Source organism: Coregonus lavaretus, assembly GCF_964263955.1.
Source record: "Coregonus lavaretus genome assembly, contig: HAP1_SCAFFOLD_3840, whole genome shotgun sequence".
Taxonomy (NCBI): Eukaryota; Metazoa; Chordata; class Actinopteri; order Salmoniformes; family Salmonidae; genus Coregonus; species Coregonus lavaretus.
Genome location: NW_028162436.1, coordinates 10654 through 32623, shown reverse-complemented (window position 1 = coordinate 32623; position 21970 = coordinate 10654). Strand labels below are relative to the sequence as shown.

General features: G+C 38.7%; 1 protein-coding gene and 1 pseudogene across 3 annotated transcripts; one reads left to right on the top strand and one right to left on the bottom strand.

Moving 5' to 3' along the window:
• Positions 1–13775, bottom strand: LOC311119263 (electron transfer flavoprotein subunit alpha, mitochondrial-like; annotated as a pseudogene). Its single transcript, XR_014615748.1, has 12 exons — positions 13693–13775; positions 12916–13065; positions 10643–10724; positions 10368–10451; positions 9415–9514; positions 8359–8469; positions 8051–8152; positions 7866–7934; positions 7571–7653; positions 4003–4068; positions 2084–2164; positions 1–226 (listed from the first exon to the last, which is right to left on the bottom strand). The product of XR_014615748.1 is annotated as an electron transfer flavoprotein subunit alpha, mitochondrial-like (transcript).
• Positions 13776–14926: 1151 nt separating this feature from the next.
• On the top strand, positions 14927–19226 carry LOC311119264 (insulin gene enhancer protein ISL-3; the record flags this gene model as incomplete). 2 transcript variants are annotated; one of them, XM_084193985.1, is made up of 6 exons in its annotated part: positions 14927–14984; positions 15467–15656; positions 16207–16469; positions 17650–17930; positions 18613–18780; positions 19110–19226. In XM_084193985.1, the coding sequence occupies 6 exons, from the start codon at positions 14927–14929 to the stop codon at positions 19224–19226; spliced, it is 1077 nt and encodes a 358-aa protein (XP_084050111.1). The 2 variants fall into 2 exon arrangements, with proteins under 2 accessions (XP_084050111.1, XP_084050110.1); XM_084193984.1 differs by having other exon boundaries at positions 17647–17930.
• Positions 19227–21970: the final 2744 nt, after the last annotated feature.

The following is a 21970-nucleotide window of genomic DNA, read 5'->3' as shown; positions in this document are numbered from 1 at the left end:
ATTAATTAAAAATATATCACAATCAAAGATGTATTACATCTTGAAATGTTAAGCACCTATTTCAAAATGCACCAGAAGCATGAAATGCAGTTTAAGCCAGGATTTTCATTTGGGTAGTTAAAACTGGCAGCTTATAAGGAGGTTATTGTTTCATCTTCAGATTTTTGAGTATTATAGGATCTTGGTTGGATCACTTCTTCAACGCTGCAGTCATCTCAGGAACAGCCTACAAGTACAAACAAATAGTGTTTCAGTTTTGGTTTTACAAACAGGTCTCACCTTGAAAACGCATACCCCTGACAGTTTAATTGGCAACAACGACAAAAGACACATCCATTATCTTTGACTGTTATCTGAAATAAGAGCGTACGTAAACACAGGTAAGATGATAACCATTGTCACAGGGTCACAGTTCTGGACCAGCCTGTTTTATTATTTCTTCCTACCCATCACTTCAGCAGAATATTACTAACTAAAACACCTAGTCACCTACACCGGCCGATCACACGCCACGGCACCGGTTAATAAATGATGAGCTACAGCCAAACAAAATGGAAAAAGCCACTAGGCTTTCACTTCTCACAAAGGGTCCCTCTTGAAGTGTGTGCCAAAGCTTGGGCGCTGTATCTGGATCAGCCACCGCTGTCTTTATGCCTAAACTAGAGGGGAGAAGTGCTGCCTGGAACCCTGTGGTGTTGAGCCCTGCCAAAGTTACCTGAGCATGTCAATTAGGAGTGAATAGGTGAAGAGCAACACAGAATCAATGTGAAAGCCAACACCAGGCAGTCCCCTTAGTTTAACTATCAGGTGTTATTAGTTCCTGTTAAGGTTGAGGAGTGGAAGTTACTCTCTAAACAGGAGATCCCCTCATGAACTATCCACTGATAAATTCAGGAGTTCAATAATTCAATACATCTTTTTCATTAGGTGGAATAATATACAGTTCAAAATGGTTCCTATTCTATCAATCCCAATAACTGATTTACCATGTCTGGATTCAGGCACTCAGAGAAATGTTTACAGTCGGAGAGAGAAAGAACTCAACTACATATTCCTTTAAACATGATTTCACTCAGAGTGTTATTTTAGGCTTATCCCAGAAACCTAGTTAATGGATTGTAACTGAATAAGGCACAACTGAGTAAAGCACATGGTCTCTGTAGAAGTTTTGTTTTCTGAGATTAAACGACTGAATAATATTCAAATGTATGAGAGGGAAAACCAGACAATGTCATTGCCTTTAAACAGGTCAAATAGATGCCTGCACCACCAAACTAATGAATCCCCCTTGTTTAAGACTGAACGGCAAATGAAAGGTGCCCTTTAATGATTTATAATGATAAACCTAACTATTCAATTCATGTTATCAATCAAACTAATTTATAGAGCCCCTTGTACATAAGCAGTTGTCACAAAATGCTTTTACAACGACATTATTACACAGGAATACTTTTAATGAGTGTCTAACTCTGACAGCCTGGGCCTCTAATCAGACAGGAAATGGCTTGCGGGAGGTCTCTAGTGAACCAGGAAGTGCCTCAATGTCACAATCAGAGAAGAAGAAGGGTGAATTAACAGTGACCATTAGACACTTCCCTTAATAATTGAAATCTTTTAATAACGGCTCAGAGGGAGTCACTTAGTTTAAATGCATTAACATTACACAATCAGTCGTTGATTTGTCTTATTAGAGCATCATTAACTGATGAGGAAATCTGAGATATGACCTCTTTCTTGCGCTTTTCAAATGTGTTTCGCTATGGTATACTAATTTATAGCTAATTAAGGACCTCATTCAGTCAAAACCTATGTTTGCTTTTATCAGGAAACCAGGTAGCCACTTTTGGCAGAATAAGATCCATATTATTAATATGATATAACATAAATACACATAGTATTAATAAACCTATTATAAATCCTCCTGAGGGTACTAGAAGAATGACTCTTAAAGGAGAGATGGACAGGGTGTGACAGGGATCTGTAATGATGGCATGACTAAATATCTACCTCCATATAGGGATTAATTTCATACATTTAATATTACGATTTCAATATCTAATTGTGTCATCATTGACAAACTTACCTTGAAGAGATCCTCCACCAAACTGTAGTCAGCTACCTGGAAAATAGGTGCCTCTGGATCTTTGTTGATGGCAACGATTATCTAGAAATACAACACAAAAACATGTGTCACAGAGTTAGTCTCAGTACATGTACTAACCTGTCCTCTGAATGAAAATGCAAAGTGATATGGATTGCCTCATAATTTTAATGGAGGCTAAACCACAAACACTTAAATCATAAATGATTTGTAAACCGTTGATCCACATCCTAAAGCAGTGAGTCAGCATCCGGCATTAGGACAATATCAGTCACTATGATGAGAATCGAAATGAAGTTTAAAAAAAGAAGAATAAAATACAATAAAGTTGTATTACCATCACTTACTACTCTCTCATGTTATATACACACACAGGATGCTTTCATGACATATTGCATAGCTTGTTAAAGCAGAAAGCATAGAAACCCAAATTAGCTGCACTTAAGTGATGTCACTTATGAATGTGTGTTTTTTAAAGTGGATGAAACTGATTTTGAAAACAGCTCAGTGACATCAAGCGGCTGGATATACGTAGAAGCAGAGTAAATCTCATACAAAACAAATAGATATGGGACTATGGCTGCATAATAGTACATAATAGTGTGGTCTGACATATTCAGAACACATCCCACACAAGACACACTCCTCTTAAGAAGCTCTGAAGCAAGAGAGAGAAAACACAAATAAATTATACATCATTCTTTAAAAAGCTTCTTCAGGTTCCCTTTTAAAACATACTTCTTAAGTGCATGGGATCCCGGAGCAGATAGCTCGCATTGGTGGAAGAAATCCACTCAGGAGACTGTTGTCATGGCCACAGAATATTTTTTTTTACATTTTGCATTTACATAAACAGTTATCTTCCAGGGACAGAGGTACTCTGCCCTCCACTTGTTGTAAAAGTGGGTCAACTACAGCGAAAAAACAGGAATACAAAGAAGAAAAAGCACTTTGACCAAGTTCATTCAAATCCTCCTCATAGATAGACAGATTCTCAAGGAGCAAATTGTTGTAATAGTATTATTTAGGTAAATTGGTGCAGTTGTATGACACCCATTTTTGCTTTTTCAAATCAGCCTACACAGTAACAGTGTTAACTGGACCCATTATTGGAATGTGTGATCTTTATACTTTCAGATAACTTGAAGATATCAAATGATTGACTACTTTGAAGAAGAAGAAAAAAAGACTTTATTCAGTTTCAAAGAGTTGTAAATAATTTCAAATGAATTAATATGTTTTTACATTAATACAAACTTTCTTTTAAATCAATATCAAATTTAATCAGTATCCCCATTGTTTTACTGTATGTATATATTTACTTGTTAATCCATCACTAATGCATATTCCATAAAAGGCGGCAGAATAAGCTTAGCTACAGTAAATCGTCATAAACGAGGGTGAGACATATCATTCTCCTGGTGACAAGGCGCTACATCACAGAGAGCTCAGAAGAATTGAATAAAATAATTGACACCAAAGTTGATTTAGCAATCAGACGCACAAGCCCCATAACTATATGTACTTATGCATGACTTGTGACAGCAAGAATCAGCTAAAAAAAATGTTGTAAAAAGCACAACAAACAGACTCTTCAGAGAAACATTGTTACATTTTCAAAAACATCTTCCTGTATAAAACATATCCTATATTTGGTTTGGAGTCCTAGAAATCTGAAGAAAATTATATATATATATATATATATATATATATATATATATATATATATATTCAGAATATCTTGCATCCTCAAATCATTTTTTTGAAATCGGTAGAACAAATCTATTTACATTTGTTTAAATGAGAAGTATTACCACAAGTAATAACACACCTATACCACAATAATACCACTAGCTTATTTAGACTGCTTTGTTTGATGTCTGTGATGTGGTGTGCTGTACCTTGCTGTCCTTCATCCCAGCCAGGTGCTGAATAGCTCCAGAGATGCCCACTGCGATGTAGAGTTCCTGGAAATAAAAAAACAACATTAAGTGGCCAGTCAGTATATGATAATGTAATATAAAAAATATATATATTATTGCAATAATACTGCATAGACAAACCAAATACGTATTAATATTTTTTTAAATAAAATAAAATCAACTTTCAAGTTTCAATAAACTGATACAGTGTTTATTGTAGGGAGAACCAAAAAATTCATTCTGAAAAATAAAAAAGCAGTCTCAACCAAATGAATTAAAAGGTTTGGCCACAACATGATATGTAAGATTATTGATTTAACCATTACTTTTCAACAACTTAAAATGAGAAGATGATGCGTGTTTGCAAATATACATACACAGCATGGCCATTAGAGAATCCCTATGACCACAGCCTTACGAGATAGGCTTTCCTAACCAGTAGTCTGGTGAACCAAGTTGCTGTGACCATTAGTGACCACCACCAGAACCACAAACTGATCCCCAATCCCCCGGAACACTTTCCACCATACTCTGACCCGGTAGGCAGCCAATTCCTGACCATACATCTCAATGGTCCTGACCATACATCTCAATGGTCCTGACCAGAGTGTGGTCCTTTAGGGTGTCTGCCAGCCAGAGTGTGGGGGCCTGGGCCCCTGGCTGAAACATTACCATCCATTCTCCAGGGAGCAGCACATCAATTGCTTTCAGCTAAATGCACTCACATATTAATATTTCAGTACGATTTAATGTTTCAGCTGCAGCCCCAGAGGAACAGAGCATCAATTTGTGAACACAGTTCTCCCAGAGTTAAAAGCCAGGCCGGATAATACAGTATGAAAGGCAGTGTCAAACCAGAGGCCTTTTTCCACTCCAGAATGGAAGAGAGAGAAAATCAAAAATAGAAAAGCTTCTCCCCGTTAGCCTCCAGTAGGTCCCCAGCTGGGTATAAACAGCTTTTTGAAAGTTTTCCACTACAAACTGCTATACTTGGGGGGTCATTTAGCTCTGGATGTTTTTAAAGTATATGTAGGGAGAGGAGGGAGAGAGGCGAATGGCCAGACGATTTGTCAAGCTTGGCCAGTTGATTTGCCAAGCTTGGCCAGTTTTTCCCTCCTCTTCTTCCTGTCTGCCTGTCTGTCCGCCTGCCTGCCTGCCTGCCTGGTGTTTGGTCTCCCCACAGCTGCTGTGAGCCGCGGCAGCAGGGTAGGGACTCGGTGCACCCGCTGGCCTGTTAATAAAATACCCCAAAGTGATGCTGAAACCCAGTGGTTCACACAGCACAGCTCCCCTCAGGTGTGAGAACACAAGCTCCTGTACACGCAGCCAGATTGTGACACAGTTGAGTTAATCAACCAGGTGATCACAGGATGCTGGTGTGTGCAAACAGACAATAAAAGACAACAGGTTGGCTAACGATACTAAATACTGTAGATTGGCTTGGTGGTATCTCAGGACTGAGTCATGTAACTGGTTTGACAGAAGAATCTATGATATTCAATGCTCTGAAAAGCATATGAAAATAGGGTAAAAGTGGTCTCATTATAAAGTCTTTATTTTGTTATATTTGTACCGTAGGCCTACATCTGACAAAGCCTGTGAAGTTAATGAGAAAATGATTAAAGTTGTCACTTGAAATCAAAAAGAACAGTAAGTATTCATTATTTTAGTCCTCTAAAAACATGAGTAAAATACTATATCAAGCTGTATCATTCTGAAACCACCAATGCCTACACAGTGCTCTCAACTTAACAATAACATATATTATACATCTTTAATGATTTGTTCCTTATAAAAAAACCTGAAACAATTGTATTTCATCATTTTAATCAAATTGTTATTGTATCCCATTTCAAGTAAAATACTTAGTCTTTATAAGTAATTAACAAGAATACAGTAATTGAAAACGTTACTAATTTTGCCAGCGTTGTTTTGACAGGCACATTGAGTCAAGCGGAGGTGTTGCTCTCCTCATTTAAGTGACACGGCGTCTTGTAAAAGCCACTAATAAGTTTTATCTTGATGAGTGCAGTTCATAATAAAATACACGACAATGCATTTGTAAACTAAAACAGGCGACTGACAGTTACACTAATAAGGTCATAATGGCCCAGGTTCCTGAAGCCAACAATGCAGAAATGCCCGCAGGCAGCAATAAAAAATGTATCCTAATTATCATGTGAATACTGCATTGACTCTGAAGAATTATGAATTATAAATCCACAACATGGTTCCCCTCTCAGACTACCATGAGGAAAGATGTGATTTTTGTGGGGGGGTCGGAGCGTTTCTGAAGGCCTGTCATGGAATTATGGAGATAGACTTAGGAGGTAGACTTAGTAGATGTACCATACACTGCTTACTGTTTAGGAAATATACCTATAACTGTAAGTATATACATATAATATTACTGTAAATAGTATATTATTACATTTGGTTACATAAATTATATTTCATTTCACCTGATTTGTTTTGAATGTCTATTCATTGCAATACACAAGCAATGAATGGTTGCTGGTTTAGGATGTTGCATATCATAGCCTTCTGTGATTGTTCCCTGTTTACATTGTGTACAACAATATTGGCAGAGTTGTCCATTTTGGGGGGCAGGGTGGACTCACAGCACTTAAGTCTCCTCCCTAATGGGTCTGGTAAATCATTTAGGACCTTAAAAATCAGCCATTAACTACATTAGGGCAGTCTGAAGCGGCTGTAATGTGTGGCTGATGACAGCTGGGATATCCCTGTCGCAAGCCAAATGACCTATTTAGCCTTTTTAAGCTTTTTCAATTTCAAATAATTAAATAATGTTCAATACAGAGCATTGTCAAACATTCTGTGATTTTGTTTGTATTGTGTTGGATAACACAAGAGTGTGTGTGTGTTTGCCTGTGTTAGGATGTTAATTCCCTTTAACCTAACGTAGCAGGCATAAGAGAAACGCCTGAGTGCAGTTCCCACATCCGGTTTTCAGCGGAAAAGGAAGCTTGGTTGAAAATAGCTGTATCCCTGAAAACCGGAACATCCGGTTGTTGGCAACTCCAATAAGGCGTATTCCCTTTGCTGTGAGGGGTCTGTCTTGTGGCTTGTTGGCTTTGCCAAAATATACACAACTGCCGCAATGTCTTGGAACACAGACACACATGCACTAATCCACACACATCTCCTAACTAACACACTGTACACACAATTGAATTTAAGAGACAGATAGGCCATCTTTGGAACATCAAGATCGAGAGAATATGTCACTGTAGGCTAATGAAGGTCAGCAAAAGTGCACATACAGTTACATTTAAGTCATTCAAAAAGACCGAACAGAATTACATTTTTTATCCAAAATACCTAAATTAAAATGTAATTTTACAGAACATTTCATGAGAAAAACTTAAATGTAATCTACAATTTCTTAAAGTTATTTGTATTTATTTTAAACATTTGATTATATTATTTTCTTGTCAGGTTGCTTACTAAGAAATATTGTACGTTGGTTTCTGCTGTGACACAGTGAAATAACAGAGACAAGAAATGGGGGTGGTTTATAACTTACAGGCGCTACAATCTTGCCAGTCTGGCCGACCTGCATGTCATTGGGGACGTAGCCAGCATCCACAGCAGCTCTGGAAGCCCCCACTGCATTCACAACATACAGCAGGTTATGAATACACATGATCATACCACGCAGTTACACACAGGCAACTGACCACATGAAGTGCACACTCACACACTCTTTCCACTGTCCTTCACACAGACACTCTCAAACATATTTTCACCCACTCACTTTCAAAAACATTCTCTCTCTCCCTCTCCTTCACTCTGATGTAGACACACATCGTTATTTTTACCTGCAGCACCCATTTTGTCAGCGAGGTCGTACAGCAGTTTGAAGTTCTCACCGCTCTTCAGCCCTCGTCCTAATGGGACAAAGAAATCAAGTGCTTGGTCACAATGACCTAACAGAATGAGAGGCCAGGGAATGTGAATGACACATTGGCTGAAGCAGTCATACAGTGTAAAGCTAAGCCCTTACCTCCGGACACCACCACTTTGGCACTAGTGAGCTCTGGTCGATTGCTCTTGGTCAGGCTCTGCTCAAGCCATTCTGACATCCCTGCAGGAGAGGGTGAGGCAACTGCTACAGAACGGACAGACATAACTAAGAATATATCTCAAACGCAGACAAATTAAATGTGCAAAATATTATTTACACTAGCGTCTGAATATGCTGCTCGCGAGCCATAATCAAGAATTGAAAATATGAATATCGGTTTTAATGAGAGACAGAGAAAGGTTACTGAGTGGTGCTGCTGTCAACAGTGTAATGGGAAAGTCCTGTACCCTGTTCAGTAACAGCACTGCCTCCCTCCACAGCAGCAGGTTCAAAGGAAGTCCCCCTCACTGTGAACACCTTGACTTTCTCACTGCACTTCACTGTGGCCAGGGCATTATCTGTAGCAAAGACAACACATGCAGTAACACCACACACAATGTGTTTGCTTGGCTTATATTGAGATACATCCTTAAAGCAAAAAAGACTCAGTATGAAAAAGTATTTAGAAGAATTTGGTGATTTAATAAAGCTTTTACATTGTTGGTTATTCTCTGACAAATGCCATTGTCTGTTTTACATGTGATGCAATTCAGGCAATTCTATAAAATACAATGACAAATGTTCACAGTAATAATTAAAAACATGAAAGAACAGACTTGCATTGTAATTATTTCCATTGTAAGAACTTGCATTGTATGGAGCTAGGGCGGTTCCTGGCATATGCATTGTAAATTACTAATTGGACTGTCTGACAACAGAGGCAATGGGCCAAATAAGAACTCCAAAACATCCAAGTGTGAGACCTTTGTCTATGTCAAAAATGCAGCAGCAAAGATGTTAAACCTCCCCTCCCCCCCACTGAATTTCCAACCAGGAACAGTCAGGCTCTTGCCAAAGTTTAAGTGGATAATTTTAATCAGACCTATTTATATTTTATGATTATAATGGGCCCAATCAAAATATGATCTGAGCATCTTCTTCTTCAGGGAGGTTTTTAGGCTTTCAGACTGACAGCTGGGATGACTATGGTGGATCTCTGTAGTCATTAAGAGGTCAGAAACAACAACAACATGAACTACTATAGCCTCATCACTTTACTAATGAATATAGAACAATCATCTCCATTTACCCCCTGACCCCAGCCCATTAGCAGAGCAGTACACCAATACTGAAACCTATCCAATCATTTATTCTGCTGCTTACGTATGCATTATGGGTAGTGCTATGACCAGGCCTGCAGTGATAAGCGACTATGTTGTAATGCATAATAATTACAGTGTGCTTACAAAATACCTCAATGGAATAGTTGTTAATTATAAAATATATTACAACAGGAATCTCACCAGCATATATTGTTCTTACGAAAGTGTCTTGAGATTTGACCTCTGTGATGTCAGACAGAGTTGCAACATCCAGCTTGGCTGACACTCTGGGAAGGAGATTCTGTAGAGCATAACACAGCATTCAGATGATATTCTTTAATTCAACCATATCACCCTGTGGATCTCTCAGGACACAGAGAAGTGATGGGGAGTGTTTTAAAATGGAAATGTTTGTCAACGTTTTAAGGACTTGGCAAAGTTTGGTACAATAAAGACGAATTTGAAACTATTACAAATAATTTGTCCCTAATGAAACAGTTTATAGTAGATGACGTCAATGTTGCTATGGTACCATGACAATACAAACTGCCCTCTGTGAGTTGGATAAAACTAGCTTGGGCTACTGAGACTCAAATACAAAATGTGTGAAGTTTAGCCCAAGGATGGACAATGGAATTCAAAGTCATCTTTGACAAATGATCGCTGATTATGTTTTTAGTAAAATAAATTAAATCAAACACCAGACAGTATTAGGATGCATCATCTGAAACACATTCATCTACTCAGGGAAATCGAGACCAGACAACCCAGCCTCAGTCAATATGAGTTGGATTACAATACATAAGATATTGTTTAATGCATCCTAATTCAATAGAAATACCATTAGATCAGCAAGTTGACAGTTCTATTGCAGAATGACAGATTACTGGGGTAGTAATTGAGGGGTAGTACTACACTTACTGGGTGAAATTGGAAGGAAAAAAACTTTCAGAAGCATTAAAGCATAATGTTTAAAAATGCTAAACCAGATAAACTAGACGTGGCTATGACGATAAAATGAGCTATAATTCATGCATGTCTGGATACGTAACAAAATAAACTTAAGGAAGGACTTTATCATTATATGGCTATTAATAATATGGGGGGAAAGGCTATGCGCTGCAAATGCAGACATGTGACAGTCAGTAACTCACCTTCCCAAAAGCAGAAGCTCCTGCACAGATGTGTGTGAAGTTGAACTGTTTCTGGGTAGCAAGAATCAAAAGGAGTCAATTCCTCTGTATAGAGAAAAGAGTCCCGGGTTTAGAGTACATTTTTACACCAAAGGGAAGTACCATTCCATTCCATCATTCCAACAGTACATCATCTAAACTGTAAATATACATCTCAGGCATCTATATTTGGACTAAGCATATCCACAAAAATATCCCATCCCAGAATGAAGGGACTTTCATCCTTCCAAAATCACCTGGTAACAGTCCTTTGTAGCAGTCATGCTGAGCCACTAGAATCTTCTTGACCCCCTGGACTTTACTGATCTGGTCTGCAACCTGTTAAAGAAGGAATCCAACAGAAATAAACAGTTAATCATATCAGCCAGCTGTATATCATGAAAAAGCTACATTGTACTGCACAAGGGTGACATACGTACAGTTGAAGTCAGAAGTTTACATACACCTTAGCCAAATACATTTAAACTCAGTTTTTCACAATTCCTGACATTTAATCCTAGTAAGAATTCCCTGTCTAAGGCCAGTTAGGATCACCACTTTATTTTAAGAATGTGAAATGTCAGAATAATAGTAGAGAGAATTATTTATTTCAGCTTTTATTTATTTCATCACATTCCAAGTGGGTCAGAAGTTTACATACACTCAATTAGTATTTGGTAGCATTGCCTTTAAAAAAATGTACTTTGGTCAAACTTTTCGGGTAGCCTTCCACAAGCTTCCCACAATAAGTTGGGTGAATTTTGGCCCATTCCTCCTGACAGAGCTGGTGTAACTGAGTCAGGTTTGTAGGCCTCCTTGCTCGCACACGCTTTTTCATTTCTGCCCACACATTTTCTATAGGATTGAGGTCAGGGCTTTGTGATGGCCACTCCAATACCTTGACTTTGTTGTCCTTAAGCCATTTTGCCACAACTTTGGAAGTATGCTTGGGGTCATTGTCCATTTGGAAGACCCATTTGCGACCAAGCTTTAACTTCCTGACTGATGTCTTGATGTTGCTTCAATATATCCACATAATTTTCCTTTCTCATGATGCCATCTATTTTGTGAAGTGCACCAGTCCCTCCTGCAGCAAAGCACCCCCACAGCATGATGCTGCCACCCCCGTGCTTCACGGTTGGGATGGTGTTCTTCGGCTGGCAAGCTCCCCCTTTATCATCCAAACATAACGATGGTCATTATGGCCAAACAGTTCTATTTTTGTTTCATCAGACCAGAGGACATTTCTCCAGAAAGTACGATCTTTGACCCCATGTGCAGTTGCAAACCGTAGTCTGGCTTTTTTATGGTGGTTTTGGAGCAGTGGCTTCTTCCTTGCTGAGCGGCCATTCAGGTTATGTCGATATAGGACTCGTTTTACTGTGGATATAGATACTTTTGTTCCTGTTTCCTCCAACATCTTCACAAGGTCCTTTCATGGTGGTCTGGGATTGATTTGCACTTTTCACACCAAAGTACATTCATCTGTAGCTCAGTTGGTAGAGCATGGCGCTTGCAACGCCAGGGTTGTGGGTTCGTTTCCCACGGGGGGCCAGTATGAAAAAATTTATGCACTCACTAACTGTAAGTCGCTCTGGATAAGAGTGTCTGCTAAATGACTAAAATGTCAAATGTAAAGTACGTTCATCTCTAGGAGACAGAATGCGTCTCCTTCCTGAGTGGTTTGACGGCTGCGTGGTCCCATGGTGTTTATACTTGCGCACTATTGTTTGTACAGATGAACGTGGTACCTTCAGGCGTTTGGAAATTACTCCCAAGGATGAACCAGACTTGTGGAGGTCTACACTTTGTTTGAAGGTTTGAAGGTAGGCCTTGAAATACATCCACAGGTACACCTCCAATTGACTCAAATTATGTAAATTAGCCTATCAGAAACTTCTAAAGCCATCATTCATCTTGAATTTTCCAAGCTGTTTAAAGGCACAGTCAACTTAGAGTATGTAAACGTCTGACCCACTGGAATTGTAATACAGTGAATTATAAGTGAAATAATCTGTTTGTAAACAATTGTTGGAAAAATTACTTGTGTCATGTACAAAGTAGATGTCCTAACCGACTTGCCAAAACTATAGTTTGTTAACAAGAAATTTGTGGAGTGGTTGAAAAACGAGTTTTAATGACTCCAACCAAAGTGTATGTAAACTTCCGACTTCAACTGTACGTTTGAAATTTCACATTAAAAACATAACTTTCATGGATGTGTGTGACCGTGAACAGCTGTTAGGGCAGGAGTAGCCAGCCCTCCTCCAGCAGAACTGGGTGTGTGCAGGCTTTTGCCCCAGCCTTACTGAAACACCCCATTCTACTCACCAGAATCATGATTAGCCTAGCTGAATTAGGTAGGGTTGGAGCAAAATTTGGCCAGGTCTCTCTTGCAAAAGAGATGTTTAATCTCAATGAGACCAACCTGGTCAAATAAAGGTTAAATTAAAAAAGTTGCATACCCACTGGTAGCTCTCCAGATAGGAGGGTTTGCCACCTCTGTGGGGCATCGCAGTGACAGTCCTACCTTGGCACAGTTGGTTCCAGCCACCAGGCAGGTGACCTCTCCTCCCACCCTGCTGGCAGCAGTAATGGCGTTCAGTGTGATGGGTGTGAGCTGGTTGTTGTTGTCCTCTGCTATTACCAGAGTACTCTGAAACCTCTGGACCAGACAGGGCTGCAGGAGAGAACACAACCAATCTCCATTTTAAAACTGCTTTTCAGGTTTATAAAGAAGACTTAGTTAAGGCCATTGAATAGACATTTCTGATTGACAATAACTACTATTTTGGCCTTGAATGATAAACTAGACAGCTGGCATAGCCTTAAGGCACATTATCAGACTGGCTCTATCAAGTTAACGGTGTAAACAGTAGTGTGTACAAAGGTCAATATAAAACACACTGTGCAAGACAGGGAATAAAGGCAATTTCAAATATGTTTAATACAGTTGTCTAACACCAAAAGGAAGGCAATAACCATATCAGGGCAACTGTGTTTTTTGTCCTCCAAGATAACAAAATCACTTGCTAGTTTAGTTTAACCCAAGTCAGGTGACACACTGTACTGTAGTTAGTTATGTTGCCAGAATTTGGATTAGTTTCATGCTCTACTCTGAAACATGTTAACCGTAATTAGATAGAATGTATCTAGCTAACAGTGCAGTTGCAAATTAGAGTGAAAGCATGTTGTCGACATTACATGTCCTCAACTGACCTCAGTCAGACTCGCCAACTAGACGTTGGTGGCAATCTGAAACGGTAGAAGAAATTGCTGCATTTGTCAACACTGGCGTTTTACTTACCAATTGTCCCAAACTTCTTCTGTTTATTGCTGTATACATAGCTGGCTAGCTAATCAGCTCATTTGTAGCTAGCTATTTGCCTTGATCTAAACAAAGTGACAGCTGAGAAGCATCAGTTAATGCTCCACTCTCGTATCTCGCGAGAACAATGTACTCGATCTCTCCACGTCTCTTTCACTTTAAACAGTGAACTCAGAGAATAGGCTCATCTGATAATTGTATTATTAATTCAAAGGCCCTTTAAAAGTGAAAAATACCAGGAATTTGAGAATGCATGTAGGCTATAAAATACATGACGTATGCGTTCCATTCCATCCATAGACATATATTTATTCCATGACATAAACATTTATATTTAATTGGAAAAATACAGGCTGATGTAAAATATGGCAATAAATATGGTCATAAATAAACCTTTGAATTATCCGAAATTATTTAATAGGAGCCCTATAATCCAAAATTGCGAGACAATGAAAGGAACCTACCTACATTTTATTAATTTGATATATGAAATAGAACAAATTCAATACAGACACTTTGTGGATTAATTTGATTTTATTTATAACTAAAAAGCAGGTTCCAGTCTAGAGTGGCCCACTGCGCTGGTCTCCTGTCCTGGCATGAAGCAGTACAATTGTACTTCTAATGTTCCTCCAGTAGGTGTCCTTGTTGTTCTCGTATAGATGGATGGACTGATTCACATGGTGTCTGGTGTCATGACGGGTTTTCTGTGTGCATTCTCCTCTGTCTCATGAAAAACATGCAATTTACTGCTTACTCCTGCTAATTGCAATTCCAATGTAGGCCAAACAAAAGTGTACAGATTTAAAAGAACTAGCATTAATTTTCAGGAAATAATGCATCAACCAAAAAAGTTCACAATAAACAAGCCCAAAAATTACCTTAGAAATATAACTATTGCATTCTAACAAATAACCAACTAATGTTTCAAAATAAATATAGATGTTTAATTCCTAAATTCTTTAAAATCTCTAGAGAGACTTGATATGACAGTGGGAATAGGTTATGTGGGAAGAATGGATGTCCAGTTTTACGCGTGACGTCAGAGAGCGTGTGGGACACTGCAGCGCCTCTTCCCTGGGCTGTCCCACAGTCCGAACTGAAATTATCAGACAGCCAGGCACAGGCCACTCACCTCCCTCCCTCCTTCCTCCTCTTCTTCTCCTTCTTACTTATTTTCTGCATCTTATCGCAATCCCGTCATCCTTCCTGTATGGTGGATATTATTTTCAACTCTTCTTTCTTGGGTGATATGGGGGATCATTCCAAAAGTAAGTGGCATTTTTTTTGCTCGTATTTTCATCCGCCTTTCACAGTATTGTAGATTAGCCTACAAATCGTAGCCTCATATTCTGTTATCGCATTCAAATACCATCGTATTTCATATATTTATGTGCATAAAGCTAATATAATATATTCGAATTGGCGTTGTTTGGTTATGCATAATGCTGACTTTTTCTTGTTTATAGTTCATTTTATGTTAGATTTCTTTCAAAACGATTGTGCATAATTTCAGAACAGGTCTTAGTCATTGGAATGTATTACAGTGAGAAACGGGCAGTATTTCGCTCTGTATAAGACTAAAAGTTGTCCACCCTGCAAGAGTGAATTCTGAAGCGCATTCGCTGACAGGTTTGCACAAATTAAGACGAAGAAATGACATGTAGGCCAGTGGCTCTCAAAAAAGTGTGATTTAAGTGTCAAGAACTGTGGACATGGGAAAGAATGGTTACAATGGCTGTGCTCTCTGCAGAGAAGTCCGGATTCGCCATGTGTGTAGGCTGTGGAAGTCAGATACATGACCAGTACATACTGAGAGTTTCCCCGGACCTGGAGTGGCATGCAGCCTGCCTGAAGTGTGCAGAGTGCAGCCAGTACCTGGATGAGACATGCACTTGCTTCGTCCGGGATGGAAAAACCTATTGCAAAAGAGATTATGTAAGGTAGGGATTGAAATTCTTTGGAAATATTTTCTCAGTGATTGAACGTATTTTAACGTTGGTGTGAATGAGGAGGTAGCCTAAAAAACGAATATATAGTAAATCCATATACATGCAAGACTTGTACCTAAATCACAGAGGCTTATTAGGCCTACACAGTATATGATATTATGAAGGAACATATGTATTTTGAAGGGCCTATCTGAGTAACATTGTCCTGAAAATACAAATGTCCTTGTTTTGGAACGTTTATTTAATGTTTGCTCAGTCTGCATAATTCCATGCAAAATGTAGTTGTAGTTCAACGCATAAAAGGCAATTTGACCTCAAAGTAAGCAGCTTTTCTACAATTAAAATAATTCGTTCAAATTAACTTTTATACTTTGAACAGTGCACAGTAATAGCATATGTATCTTAGCCTTGTTTCTGACGTTCGAAGTATACCTAGTAATGTAAAACTTGGAACAAAAACTGCAGTAACAACAAATCAAATGGCTCTGTTAGAAGTTGTTGTTTAATTCCATATATTGTTTGTTTAATTTATTCCTTGCAGGTTATTCGGAATAAAATGTGCAAAATGCAACCTGGGATTCAGCAGCAGTGATTTGGTGATGCGAGCCCGGGACAACGTGTACCACATCGAGTGTTTCAGATGTTCGGTGTGCAGCAGGCAGCTCCTGCCGGGGGATGAGTTCTCTCTCCGGGACGAGGAGCTGCTGTGCCGGGCGGACCACAGCTTACTAATGGAGCGGAGCTCCGCCGGAAGCCCCATCAGCCCCGGACATATCCACTCCAACAGATCACTACACTTAGCAGGTCAGTTGCACATCCAAAACAACACCACCACTGACTTCTGTAATAATAATAATAATAATAATAACAACAACAACAACAACAACATCAACAACAACAATAATACTAATATGGAGGCAATCATCTTAATCAGAATGATCATATTCATTGTTATATTAATGTTCATAATAATAGCCTGATAATAATAATCCCTAAATATATTTCCTAGAATTATCAATAGGCCTAATTTTATGATCATAACGATCTCCAGAAAAAAAATCAGATGCAAATGTCGAGTCATTAAGATGTTAATAACTAGGCTATATTAGGCAATTGGCGACCAATATTAGACTGACCTTCAAACTTTTCCATGAAAAATCACCGAGATATGATTTTCTTTTTATTCCAAGCATTTAAAATGGATAGATTTTGAATATAAGTGAGTTTGGATATTTTAAAGGATTTTTATAGCTTAATTTACATGACTATTTAATAGTGTTGACACAATGATACAAATACAGTAGGCTATAATAACTTCAAAGGTTAATCCCTACTCCTTGACGTTAGGCCTATCCGGACCATCTGGATAACAATAAATACGATTTTACAGATAATCTCTTAATGGGCCAATTAAAGAATTGTAGTAGATAGAAATGTTAACAAGTGGCCTACACACAGTTGTTGTTGCCTAATTGACTAAGTCTTTTTAATTTAACTAAAGCATGACATAAACAAGGAGTGTGTCATAGTGCGTGGATGGGAATCTGTAGCCTGTTGAACTATAATGCAATAAAGCTTACATGCTTTTAGAATTACATTGTCATTGGGGCCTAGCCATAATTGTTGCTCAATATGGGCGAAGTATTTTTAGGGGGGAATACCAAGATCAAATGGAGTATGTGTGGAGAGATTGTTATCGTTTTTAAATATATATATATTATACCGAATGGCAAGAGTTGAATAGGTTATATTTTAGATGAATAAGAGTTATTAACTGTCTATATAGCCTATGGCATGAACATGCTCCAGGAAAAAACGCATGTACATAGCCTAGAATAATAATAATAATAATAATAATAATAATAATAATAATAATAATAATAATAATAATAATAATAACAATAACAATAACAATAACAATATTAAAGTCAAACTTTCGTTAAATTCCTTTTTTATTAAATATAATTCCGCCTCTCTTCAGCAGAGCCGGTGACAGTACGGGCACCGCACCGAAACCACGTCCACAAGCAGTCAGAGAAGACAACACGAGTGCGAACGGTTTTGAACGAGAAGCAGCTCCACACGTTACGGACCTGCTACAACGCCAATCCGCGGCCAGATGCGCTAATGAAGGAACAACTGGTGGAAATGACCGGCCTCAGCCCAAGGGTTATTCGAGTTTGGTTCCAGAATAAAAGATGCAAAGACAAAAAGAGATCTATTCTCATGAAGCAACTTCAGCAGCAGCAACACAGTGATAAGACTGTAAGCATCTTCGTAAGTTAATCTCGGAAACATTTTTTATACTTCTACTAGCCTACTACTTTTTCTTTATGTTTGGTTCATCGTTGAATCCTTATATTTTTGCGATAGTTGAGGTATGTCAGCACAGGCTGGTCGGTCTCATAGACTAGACATAACATAATTAACGAAAATCCGGGTTATACACGAATTGTAATTAGTAACATATCATACGAATTGTAATTAGTAACATTTCATTCGAAATGGATGATGGACATCCACAAATTAATACCATACCAAACGTACATATCATACAAATATGAGTCTCCCGGATTTTCGTTTACTATGTTACGTCTACCCCTGAGTCCAGGTTGGTCAGCAAAGAAACCAAATGGTTTCCTCTTAAAGGCAAAGCATGATCATGCCGTCTCTAGAATTAGTTTCTCTGGAATGATTTGACCAGTGCCACACTTGAATAACCCTTGGTCCGAGGCCGGTCATTTCCACTAGCTGTTCTTTCATTATTGTTTTTCTGTATTCAACCTGCCAATAAATAATGAATCAAGAATTCAATTGTGCATGACCTGTATTGGAAAGCAAAGACTACAGAACAAAATCCTGACATTCTGATCTGTGAATGTGATGGTTTTCTTCCTCTACCAAAGCGTAGATTTAATTTGGATTTCCTATTCTAATCTCGTATTAGAGTCTACAGGGGCTCACAGGTACGCCTCTGGTTGCCAGAAGCCCTATCAGGCACGACAACACGGTGCAGGGTAACTCGGTGGAGGTGCAGACATACCAGCCGCCCTGGAAGGCCCTCAGCGAGTTCGCCCTGCAGAGTGATCTGGACCAGCCGGCCTTTCAACAACTGGTAAGATAGAGGAGACACACTGGGGTAGTCTATACTTACATGCTAATGTGGGTGCACATGTGGGTACGCGTAATTACGCACGAACACACATTCAAACGCTCTCCCTCTCTCTCATACACACACGAACGCACGCGGACACACGCACACATTAATTTAGATGACGACAATTTCTGAGTTTTTTTTGCCATCATTTTAATGTAATCAATTGAAATTGTATACGTAATAACATTCAATGGTTATTTTCAACGTCAGAAGTGGCAACATTTGTAGCCTAAACTGAAAGCAAGAACTCAGATTTATTTTGACATCACTGTCTTTGCACGTTACAGGTGTCTTTCTCGGAATCGGGTTCATTGGGAAACTCCTCGGGCAGCGACGTGACTTCTCTGTCATCGCACTTACCCGACACCCCGAACAGCATGGTACCCAGTCCCGTGGAGACGTGAGACCGGGCCACCAGCCTCGGTCCCAGGCCTAGCATGTTCCCGCCCGGTCCCTGGTCCCCTGCATGTGACCAGCTCATCACAGCGTCCTAAAGACGGAGGAGGAGTTTCGGACATGGAGGAGAAAGTTACATATTCTCAATTTTGAACAATTACCTAACGGCACTATAAAGCAACGCGAACGAAAGCCCTTCTTTTCAAGACTCAGTTCAGCATTTTTGAGGATATCAGTGACCAAACAAAAACAGAACTTCGTTGCATGAACCGAAAGAAGATAGAAGATTCTCGTGATGGATTTACAAAACAGCCTCCCTCCATATTGCGTTGGAGCCATTTGATGTCGAACCAGATGGACATTCTGCAATTCATTGTGAACATATCGTTTCTTGGTTTCTTTATGTGATTTTTGATACATGTATTTCGTTATCAAGTCCATAGACTCGTGTGTTTGTCTTAAAAAGGAGCATGATTTCCGAAGATTATATAAAACAGATTCTTGTTGTTAAATATTTTATCTTAATAGGAAGAGGGCAGGTTGTTTGATCCTCTCGAACAAAAGTAAGTTATTGTTATTTATTGTCAGGACAACGATCCATAAAGGAATTAATAACTGATCAAAAATAAAACTGTTAAATCTTTATAATGTCTAAGGTACAGTCTTTGCATAAACTCTTGTAGAATTTCCCAAGATAGGCTTACGCCCACCGTTCCCTCACTCAGCCTGTGACATGCAGTTAATCAAATTGACCAGTGGTTATTTGAGCTATAGACATCAAAACCTTCCACCAAAAGTACTCCAAAAACGAGTATGCTTCATGCAAATCTTATAGGCCCCCAGTTCCCCGAGCTTCTAAACCACAGAGGTGTAGGCCTATTTGCAACAAATTAAATACCTACAGTATATATTTCTGAATTTATAAAAATAATAATTGTGCTAATAAGGTGAATAAGTTTACAATCCGTTTCAGTTCCCTATTCATCCCTGCATTAGGTTTTAAACCACGGCGAAAAGTAGGCCTATTAAAATTGTGATACAAAATGATGGATTATAACGTCAATGATCGAATACTGAGGGTCCATTGATGAAGTCATTTGCATATGAATGTTGAATGTTATGACTATTATCAGGTTAATCTGAAAGGACAGTTGATTTGGGGAAAATGCTTATTATCATGTTATTATGTTGTTTTTATTACGCAGGCTATTTAACCATTTTAACTAAAAAAAAAACATTTTAGCTTAAAACTTGCATGTAGAATGTACAATAAAAAATAAAATAAAGTAAAGAAGACACCCTCAATTTGAGGGTCAGCGCAGCCTACATAATACTTAACATAATCGTTTTTCTAAGGCTGGGAGATCGGAAGTAAGGTGGTCATTTACTGGTCATTTACTTTCTTGGGGCGAATTTTTGTGATCAATTCAGTTTCACTAGTTAAGTCACAAGTCTAGACAGCCAACAAGGATCGGCGGCCTCTTATCTGCGCCTGGCATCACCTGCAAACGATACATTGAATGAAGCCACAACAAACCCACTTCTCTCTTTGGAAAGAGCTAGTTTAGGGGAGAGACCAGCTCGTAAACCCACCCTAATCTGGCCGCAGTTTATTTTCATTTCACTCAGTCAATTGCGTTATTACACACGGGTCAGACGTCTTAGTACAGACCAAGTACCTATGTGTGTTTTTAACCGGGCTATGTAAAGAGTAGGCTACCTGGACACAATTAGCCAGCACTCATCAAATAATTTGAGCTAATAGACAAAAAAATAAAAAATAAAAAAAATAAACAGTAGACTAAGACGAAATGTATAGCCTATTGATAATTTTCCCATTTGTTGCCTAATAGTTGGCTATGAATTCCGGTTAAAAGTGGGTCTAACTTATTGTTTTAATGTCTGACCATAATTTCACAGGATCTAAATAGACTCATAAATGGAACTTTATATGTTATAGATTTAATTACATTTTTATTAAACATAATTATCATAGTTCGACTCAACGATTGGCTAGGCCTATGATTTATTGATTGATTGATTTCATTATAGTGTCATGCATCTTCATGATGCCCAGCCCACATGGGCTAATAAGACACTGTAATAAAATGATCATACTTATACATGGACACACGTACAGACATATATACGTACATACATAAATATACATTTGCATTCCTACTGAAATGAAAACAATTGAAAACACAAAACAAAAACCTATATCTAAATCGGAAGTTTGAATGACAATGGGTAGATAATAGATGTGTAATTGAGCTGTTTTAGAGACGTTGCAGAAAACAATGCTGCCTGTTAGAGATAACCGGAGATAACCAGAAGATAACTGTCAGAGGAATAACAATATTGGCGCATCTAGCCTGGAGAGGATGGTTTCAAGAGACAAATGCCCTAGATACAAAGTTATTATACTGTAGATTCATAACATTTACTAAGTTATTATACTGTAGATTCATAACATAAATTTACATTACATTTTAGTCATTTAGCAGACGCTCTTATCCAGAGCGACTACATTTTATTTTTTTATACTGGCCCCCCGAGGGAATCGAACCCACAACCCTGGCATTGCAAACGCCATGCTCTATCAACTGAGCTACATCCCTGCCGGCCATTCCCTCCCCTACCCTGGACGACGCTGGGCCAATTGTGCGCCGCCCCATGGGTCTCCCGGTCGCGGCCGGCTACGACAGAGCCTGGATTCGAACCAGGATATCTAGTGGCACAGCTAGCACTG